Source organism: Marmota flaviventris, chromosome 10 (genome assembly GCF_047511675.1).
Source record: "Marmota flaviventris isolate mMarFla1 chromosome 10, mMarFla1.hap1, whole genome shotgun sequence".
Lineage (NCBI taxonomy): Eukaryota > Metazoa > Chordata > Mammalia > Rodentia > Sciuridae > Marmota > Marmota flaviventris.
The window spans coordinates 124,348,171-124,357,968 of NC_092507.1; the positions used below are offsets into that span (position 1 = coordinate 124,348,171).

Below are 9,798 nucleotides of genomic sequence, written 5' to 3' on the forward strand. Positions count from 1 at the left end.
TGAGAATAGAAGTCTAAGTTTGGTAATTATTACTAGTATAATTTATTCCATATTTCAAAAAAAAACCAGTCTTACCTATTCCAAACTCAGCCTTCTTATATTGAACAATTGTCTTAAAATATATGCCAAGTAGTTGATTTTCAAGTTACCAGTTTAGTTTTCATAGTCCAGCATTTTTTTTAAGTGAGGAACAGAAATCATGAAGCAAAGCTTATTCTTTCACAAATCTCTGTAATCCTCTTTATTCTCTTCTAGAAAAATACAATAGAAATATCAAAGTTGCTGCATTTATTGACAGTTCTTTGATTTTTATCCTTATGTACAAGGTTTGATTGCCTGAAAAGTGTGAGCTCTAGCTAGATAGACATTTCTAGACATTTATACAAAATACAAAAAAACAGGTCTAGACATTTATACAAAATTGATCCTATTATGATTCTGCTCAGATCAAAAAAATAGGAACAATCTTTCAGAAGACCATTGTTTTAGGGGTTACAAAGGATTGTGTGTGTATTTCTTTTCTTTAAAACTTGGTTATTTCTTTTTTAAAAATATTTCTTAGTTTTCAATGGACCTCTATTTCATTTATATGCAGTGCTGAGAATCAAACCCTATGCCTCACACATGCTAGGCACTGAGCCACAACCCCAGCCCCTAAAACTGTTTTTTTTTTTTTTTAAAGAAACTTGCAGCTGACCCTTTAGGTTGGGGGATCAGGTGCCAGTCAGCTGCAAGTTTTTGTTGTTTTTTTTTTGTTTTGTTCTTTTTTTTTTTAGAGAGAGAGAATTTCAATATTTATTTTTCAGTTTTCGGCAGACACAACATCTTTGTTTGTATGTGGTGCTGTTGCACGCATGCCAGGCGAGCACGCTACTGCTTGAGCCACATCCCCAGCCCTAAAACTGGGTTCTCAATGATCAAGTCAAGACCCACTCTGCAATCACAAAAATTACCAAATACCCTCTCTTCTGAAAGTATGCATGTGTGCATTTTTTGTGTTTATATATACATAGATATGAATATATTAACTCTTTACATATATTTATATGTGAATATATATTAGCTCTTTCCACCATCTTTCCATGCTGCCATAACAGAGCTCATGAATGCCTTGGCTGATGCTTTCAAGAAACCAATAATTCCAAAAAGGGAGGCAAACACGAGGTTCTTATTAGGCTATGCTCCAAAGTCATTGTCCATGATTACATTGGTGTATTTGAAATCATTGATGATTACAGTGTGAGGAAGATTATTGTGAATCTCATAGGCAGATTTAAGAAAGTGTGGAATGATCAGCCCTAGATTTGATATATAACTCAAAGATCTAGAAAAATATCAGAATAATCTGCTTCCATCCTGTCAGTTTGTTTTCATTTTGCTGATAGTTTCAACAATTATTAATTTCATGTTTCTAGGTTTCAATCTTATTTATTATTACCCCACCCACTTCTTCCTTACCCCAGATTATTTGGAAGCAAATTTTTCATCTGTAATATTTCAATATATTATCTCTTTAAAAAAAAAAAAAAAGCACCATTTTTCAAACCAACAACTTTTTTGGGGGGTGCCAGGAATTGAACCCAGGGCCTTAATGCATGTAAAGCAAGCATTCTACCAACTAAGCTATATCGCTGGACTCAAACCAACAATTTCTTATAAATCATCAAGTATGAGGTAAATATTCATCAGCATTCAAATTTCCTGTTGTTTCATAATTTCATTTTGCTTTCTTGAGTTAGGATCAAATAAAGCCCATTATTCTGCAGTTGTTTGAGGTCTCAAATTTGGTTTTTTGTTTTGTTTTAAGAATCCAGGTCATTTGTGCTGTATACTATTCTCCCAATATGAATTTGAACCTCTGAGATGCCATTTGATGTCTCCAGAATTTCCTGTGAATTACTAGTCAGCTCTAGACTAGGGGTTGATCAAATTCAGACTGAAGTCTTTTTTAATTTGTTTTGTTTTTGCAAGGCTACTACTTCACTCAAGGTGGAGTTATGAACTGCACCTATAATCAGGAGGACATAATGTTTGCCTCTCTTTTTGTGATGAATTAATAGCCATTGTTGCTCATAACCTAGATATACTAATTCATTTAAGAGTTATAAATGCTGGTATTCTAATTATGTTATTCCTTCTGGAATACTTCGATAAAGAGAAATTTTCCTATCATCTTCCGATATGGTTCTCATAAGAAAAACAGGATAAAAACTTGATTATTTCCAAATACTAGCAGTTTACAAAATAATGAGATGATCTGCTAATATTTTCCAAAAATGATCAATGAGTTTATATTTGTAAGTATCACTGTGAACTCATGGATTTAAATGTATTTGAAGTGTCTCAATCCATTTTGATAATCAAATTGTCTCATCTTTGATTGGTAGTAACTATTGTATTCTAGTTGCCTCCTGAATTATTTTTAAAAACTTAAAAAAATAGTTTTAAAAAACTATTAAAATTATATTATATTGTATTTTTCTTAGTTTATCTTGGACAATTCCAAATCTGGAATCAGCTGTTTCTCCAAGGAGTCCTAGAATCCCTTTTAGTAGGAAATACTGGGAGATAGTGTTTAAATATCACCATCTGGACACTGGAGGCATTCATTGCTATTATTGGGTCATTGTTTCTTGTTCTTTTCAAGATAAGGCAAAGAAAACATTTTGGATAAAATATAGCATGAACTCAATTAGCCTTGCAATTTAAATTTTAAATTATAGAGTTTTCATTTAACTTCATCAACATAAATCAGTACCTCTTTATCTTTAATTCCTGATTCTCAAAAATACCAACATTAGTACCCATTTGTTTTATCTCACAATAGTTTCAGAACAATACCAATATTACCACTAATGAGTATTTAAAAATATTTCTGCACTTATTTTTGTAATTAGAATATATCTCACTTTGGGGCTGGGGATGTGGCTCAAGTGGTAGTGCGCTCGCCTGGCATGAGTGCGGCCCGGGTTCGATCCTCAGCACCACATACAAACAAAGATGTGTCTGCCCAAAACTAAAAAAAATAAATATTAAAAAAAAATTCTCTCTCTCTAAAAAAAAAAAAAAAAGATATTAAAAAAAAAAATCTCTCACTTTATATGTAACAAACTACTGTTTTAAAGTCCCTCAAGTCAGGTGTAGTGGTACAAGCATATGATCCCATCCTTGAGGCAGGGTGATCTCAAGTTCACAGTCAGCCTTAAACATTTAGCAAGGTCCTAAGCAACTTAGTGAGACCCTGTCTCAAAATAAAAAGGGCTGGGGCTGGGGATGTAGCTCAGTGGTAAAGCCCCCTGGGTTCAATCCCCAGTATAAAAAAAAAAAAAAAAAGTCACTTGATTAATTGGGTTGGGGGAATTTTACATTTTTAAATAAACTTCTCTTTGATATGGCCTCATGTGGTTGAGAGAAAAACTAAGTTTGCCATAAAAATGTGTATGTATGTGGGTATATCTGAGAAGAGTATTTGTATGGGCCTCAAGATTTTGAATTAAATGTAGAGTGGACTGGTACAGATGTACAGATGCATTAGTGACACTATCTGCAATCAATCCTTGTGTTAATTTTACTTGGCCAGTACTATAAGTTAATGATCCAGCTATGCCTATGGCTGTAAAAACATAACATGGCTAAATTCCTTGGTGGTAATATCTTAAAATGTCTCAAGATTATGTTATTCTACAAAACATGTTTCTAAATCTTTTTCTCTCAGTTATCTCTCCAACTCCCCTCCCCTGTGGATCAGTAGCCTTCAAAAGTTTTTTCTCTATTCCTTCTTCACCCCCATGGCTTTGTCAGCCTTCTTTCCCAATAACTCAGCAGCTTACTTTTTGGACTGACTGGGGAGGGAGAAGGACTTGCTATCCAAACTAAGGTAATGAAAATGGAAGAAGTAGGGCGATAGACAGCTGCAAGGATCTGAACTGGATAGACGGAACAAACCCTCATCCTAAACAACTCAGAGATCCGATTTCTTCTCTGGACAGCTGGCTTTTTTAGTTTCTGAAATACTCTGCAAGGATGGGGGAGGGGCTGTGAACTACTTATGCTGGTGATCTTTAAAGTCAGCTACCCCTGAGCTACTATATATAGAAACTAAGTGTAATATTCAACGTAGCAGGGATGAGGGTGGGAAATGAGAGGTACCCTACTTGCCCACTATAAAGGCCAGGAGTTCATTATCAAGAATGCTGGAGGGCTGCCTGGAGTAGGCAGTGACTATAGAGTCACATATGCTGGAGTTGGATATCTGACTTATTTCTCTATTCCCTACCCTACCCGGCACCCAGTACTCCATATTCTGTCCAATATTCCTACCCTCCTCACTGCCCCCACTCCCACACCCTACTGCCACCCACGTTCCTGGAATTTTGGACTTAGCTATTTTTAAAACTGTCAACTCAGTAGCCACCTCCCTCCCCCGCTCAGCTGTCCAATATTCTGGCCAGCCATATACTCCCCCTTCCCCCAACACCAAACCTTCTCTGACTGACTCCCTGACCTCAGTGAGATTGTAGCCTGTCTGGGGAACATGGGGAGCATGGAGAAAGAGACAGGGGACCCCCTGGCTGCAGCAGACTGACAGAATAGGCAACCGTGGCAGGAGAGTTGGATAGCAGAGTAATGTTTGACCTCTGGAAACAGTAAGTCAAAATGGAATCGCAACTGCTTTAGCACGCTTTTGGATTGACTTTTATAGAATTACAGATAGCTTCTTGTATGTCTGCAGTCCCAAAGCTAGGATCTCTCCCTACCAAGGGTGCCACAACCTCCCTTTCTCTGGTCTCATTTCTTTTTGGTCTCTGATCTCCCACCATTTGAAGTTTAATACTCTTGTCTCTCCTCTGGAAGTCTTAGCTCCCTCTTTACCTGTGATACCTTAAGGATTTCTGGTTTTTTGTTTATTTTGATTTGGTTTGGTTTAGTTTGTGGTAGTGCTAGCAGATCAAACCCAGAGTCTTGCGCAAGCTAAGCATGCACTTTACCACTGAGTTGTACCCCAAAACTCACTTCAAGACTTTGAAGTTTTAGGAGTTCCCTACACCCTCTATTCTGTACTCTTCTCACCAAGGCCAAATGGGTAATCAGATGATCAGTCACTGACATTCTTCTACCCTACCTACTCAGCAATGCCCTCCTTGTTGGGCTTCCCAGGGTGGAGCTTCTTGTTGTAAATTATTTCTCCTCACAACTCTAATCCCTCTATCTCATTCTACCTCTTTTGGACTCTTCCCGCAATCATTTTTACCACAAAAGAGGGCAGTTGGGCAGGAGGGAGGGAAGGAGTTAGGTCCTTCCAAATCCCTGTCTTCCTTAAAAGATGAGGAACCTCTGACTTTGTGAAAGGGAGAATAATGGAAAGAGTGGTTCTTCAGTTAGTTTTGGAACAATACAAGTACTGACTTAGAAAAAAATATATTTGCATGCTTGGTTTGCATTCCATTGTTCTCCAAAGAGATTATAATTGTAACACTCTAGAGCAGATGAAAGAGACCAGTTCCCTTTACATTTGAATATTGATGTTCTAGAAGGCATAGGTATTCCACCTTTCTCCTTTTTGTGTTCTTCTGACACAAAGGAGGAAAAGAGATGAATGACTCCTGGAGGGTGTCTTCTCTTGGGGGACAAACAAGAGGTATGTTTCAGAAGTACTTTCAGATCCTAATTCTATTGGAGAGCCCACTAGGATGATTGATATCTGACTGGTCCCCATGATTCCTCGATTTTTACATATCTGCTATTTGGTAGTTCAGGATGGGGCAACACAGTGGACTCTGCCCACCAGTTCACTGCACCTCCCTCCCCCACTTAGGAGTATTGATTGCACAAGGGACCTGAAAATGGCCTTGGGAGCAAGGCACAGAGTTTACCAGCCACATGTATGGTTTGGGGAACCTCATTTCCCCCAATTCCAACCTGCTCACCCTTTTCTTCTCCCCAGATCCTCTTCACAGCATCCTGACCAATCTCCAACTCTTCTCTTTCCCCATGCCCAGCCAAATTTCTTTTTCCAGTCACTTACAGGACCGCCTGTCAAAATTCACTAGGTAGGAGGGTCATCATCTGGGAAGAACCAGCGCCTGGGGGGGACCTGGCTGGATAGGTATGGGGGACCCAGGCCAGTCCCCTAGTCCCCGACCCCCCCATGGCAGTCCCCCAACTCTAAGCACTCTCACTCTCCTGCTGCTCCTCTGTGGACATGGTAAGGAAGGGCCAGGGAAGGGTTTGGGGGAATCTAGAGGGTAGGCTGCTATGTAGGGGTGGGCATGTAAGCATGTGAGTGAGGAGAAGTGGGTACTGAGTCCCAGACACTTGCCCCACTCTCAGATAGGCATGTTTTATTTCCCATTCAACTTGGAGAAGGTCCCTTGGCTGGTAGGGAGAAGAGATCTAACGGCTTACCCTGAAAGAGGACAGGCCTAGGGAGCTGAGGGTTGGGGGCTGGGGAAGGCTTTTAATTGGGTTATAGGACCGACTGGAATTCCTTGATTATATTTGGGGGAGTTAAGAACATAACTGATAGAGGGGCCTCTGGGGACCTTCTCACAATCGTCTCCCTTCTTGTCCTCAGCTCATTCTCAGTGCAAGATCCTCCGCTGCAATGCTGAATATGTATCATCCACCCTAAGCCTTAGAGGTGGGGGTTCACCAGGAGCCCTTCGAGGAGGAGGCCGGGGTGGAGGGGTGGGCTCCAGCGGCTTCTGCCGAGCCCTCCGCTCCTACGCGCTCTGCACTCGCCGGACTGCCCGCACCTGCCGTGGGGACCTGGCCTTCCACTCAGCGGTGCACGGAATAGAAGACCTAATGATCCAGCACAACTGCTCCCGCCAGGGCCCTACGGCCCCTCCTCCACCCCGGGGCCCCGCCCTTCCAGGCGCTGGCCCTGGCCCCCCAGCCCCAGACCCCTGTGACTATGAAGGCCGGTTTTCGCGGCTGCACGGCCGTCCCCCGGGCTTCTTGCATTGCGCCTCCTTTGGAGACCCCCACGTGCGCAGCTTCCACCACCACTTTCACACGTGCCGTGTCCAAGGAGCTTGGCCCCTGCTGGATAATGACTTCCTTTTTGTTCAGGCCACCAGCTCCCCCGTGGCATCGGGGGCCAACGCTACCACCACACGGAAGGTCAGGGAGTCAATCCCCCTTCCCCGCCGCCCTGCTTCCATTTCTTGAGATCCTCTCACGGTCACCCAGGGTACACTTCCTCCCCATCCCTACTATTTCACAGAATTGCTCCTATTTTCCTCGCCAACCACTCTCCCATCCTGAATCACTTCCTCCTACCAGACATTTGCTCCTGTAAATTAATTTTCCGTAAATTAAATGCAGGAAACACTGAAGAGAAAACTGGGGGTAGCAGAGCTGAGGAATTTCAGAAGGGATACTTTTCTTCTCTTTGGTAGTTGTTGAGGTTGTGACAGAAAGACTGAGTAGGGATGAGGCAATGGTGGAACATAATAGAAGGGATTAGGATTGGGGCTACCTTGCATCTCTGCTCCAGTCAGATCCCTGACTGTCTGTAAGGTCTGATGGTGGGGAGGATGCATTGAGCCCCAAATGAACTCTTTTTTCCCTCTTGCCCTCACAGCTTACCATCATATTTAAGAACATGCAGGAATGCATTGATCAGAAGGTCTATCAGGCTGAGGTGGACAATCTTCCTGCAGCCTTTGAAGATGGTTCTATCAATGGAGGTGTCCGGCCTGGGGGCTCAAGTTTGTCCATTCAAACTGCCAACCCTGGGAGCCATGTGGAGATCCGAGCTGCCTATATTGGCACAACAATAATCATTCGGCAGACAGCTGGGCAGCTTTCCTTCTCCATCAAGGTAGCAGAAGATGTGGCCAGGGCCTTCTCAGCTGAACAGGACCTGCAGCTCTGTGTTGGAGGGTGCCCTCCAAGTCAGAGACTCTCTCGCTTAGAGCGCAACCGCCGGCGAGCAATAACTGTAGATACTGCCAGACAGCTGTGCAAGGAAGGGCTTCCAGTTGAAGATGCTTACTTCCAATCTTGTGTCTTTGATGTTTCCATCTCTGGTGACCCCAACTTTACTGTGACGGCTCAGGCAGCTCTGGAGGATGCTCGAGCCTTCCTGCCAGACTTAGAGAAGCTGCATCTTTTCCCCTCAGATGCAGGGGCTCCTCTCTCCCCAGCAACCTTCCTAACCTCATTTCTTTCAGGACTCTTTGTTCTGTGGTTTTGCATTCAGTAAGTAGGCCAGCAATCCCATGACTAGTTTAGAAATTATTTGGGAATAAATGTTGTCATGGAATAACACAAAGAATTGCTGAAGGAAACAGTGGGGACTAGGAGATACATGGAACAGTGACATTTATCCAGTCAGATGAAGCTCCAGCGAGGCTGACATGATCACAGAATAAGGATTTTTGGCAAGGTTGTTGCATTTCAGATCTCTGTAGGGGCTCCTCACCATTTTTCCCAGTCCCACTTAGAGTAAGCAGATTATTCCAATCCATCTACTCATGAGATCACTCCTATAAGCTTAGACATTATGGGGGTGCTAAAGGCCAGTAAAGAATTTAAAGGTTGAGATTTCTAAGAGGCAAGAACTGAAAGAGAAAAACATGACCATTACCCAAAAGAAATTCAAGAGAAAATATCTGAGGAAACTATTCTATTTAATGAATATATATATATATATATATGGATAAAGTGTGTTCTATTTTCTTTGTTCATAGATGAAGTGGGCATTGTCTGGACCTTAGGTGAAGAAAGCTGACGTTTAGAGAATGGCACAGCTAGGACAGAAGCTATCACCCCACTTCCAATCAATCTACTATTAAAGCTATAAATTTCCCAGACTGCCCTCTGTTGCTTTGTTGAACCTCTCTACAGATTTCATGAAATGGAATAAAGAAAATGTATTCACTCCACTGAAAGAGGGCTCAGAAGTTATCAGCTGTTTTTTCTATCTTCCTTGAGTTTATAAGCTATTGGAGAATCAACTGATTCACACGAAGGAATCATGAGTGTGTGATTCTTCATTCAATTCTGTGGTGCTATGAATTCAGATGGGAAGATAATTGATAAGAATCAAAGTAATAAGAAGTAGTAAAAGGTAATAGAGGAGATGGCTTATAAAGACAGCATTGAAGACTGTGTAGGATTTGAATTGTTGAGGGCTTTCCACTTGGAAGTTATGCATAGGTTCATGATTTGGTGAGGAAAACAGCAAAATTCAAGTGAAATAGACAGGAGTAATGGGATAGAAGTTTAGATAGAGGTTATGAAGCACCTTGAAAGTGGGGTCAAAGATGGGTGCAATGGTGCATGCCGATAATCCCAACGGCCTAGGAGGCTGAGGCAGGAGAATCTTAAGTTCAAAGCCAGCCTCAGCAATTTAGCGAGGCACTGAGCAACTCAGTGAGATCCTGTCTCTAAAATAAAATACAAAATAGGGCTGGGGATGTGGCTCAGTGGTTGAGTGCCCCTGAGTTCAATCCCCAGTAACAAAAAAAGAAAAGAAAGTGGGGTCAAACAGTTAAAATCTGACTAATAGCTAACATTTACTGAGAGCTTGAAACTCTGCCAGGCAATGTTCTAAACACTTTAAAAATATTAATTCATTTAGGTCTGGGAATGAAGCTCAGTGTTAGGGTATTATCTAATATGTAATATGTATGAGGCGCTGGGTTCCAACCTCAGCACTGCAAAAATAATAACAAAATTCACATAACTCTCTAAGGAAAGTAGTAGTATTTTCTCAATTTTTATTTTTTTGAACTGGGTATTGAACCTAAGGGTGCGTTTTAACCACTGAACCACATCCCCAGCCGC

At 41.7% G+C, this 9,798-nt stretch overlaps 1 protein-coding gene across 1 annotated transcript; it reads left to right on the forward strand.

Moving 5' to 3' along the window:
* Positions 1–6,108: 6,108 nt before the first annotated feature.
* On the forward strand, positions 6,109–8,212 carry Hjv (hemojuvelin BMP co-receptor). The gene is made up of 3 exons (XM_027956189.2): positions 6,109–6,205; positions 6,575–7,125; positions 7,589–8,212. Exons 1-3 carry the CDS (start codon positions 6,109–6,111, stop codon positions 8,210–8,212), a joined length of 1,272 nt encoding a protein of 423 aa, XP_027811990.1.
* The last annotated feature ends 1,586 nt before the right edge of the window (positions 8,213–9,798 follow it).

Bases quoted from the DNA above. Each gene is read 5' to 3' on its own strand.
- Hjv (XM_027956189.2), top strand. From the start codon at position 6,109: ATGGGGGACCCAGGCCAGTCCCCTAGTCCCCGACCCCCCCATGGCAGT. The intron at 6,206-6,574 runs GTAAGGAAGGGC...TCTTGTCCTCAG, and splicing joins GCTGCTCCTCTGTGGACATG to CTCATTCTCAGTGCAAGATC. The intron at 7,126-7,588 runs GTCAGGGAGTCA...TTGCCCTCACAG, and splicing joins ACGCTACCACCACACGGAAG to CTTACCATCATATTTAAGAA.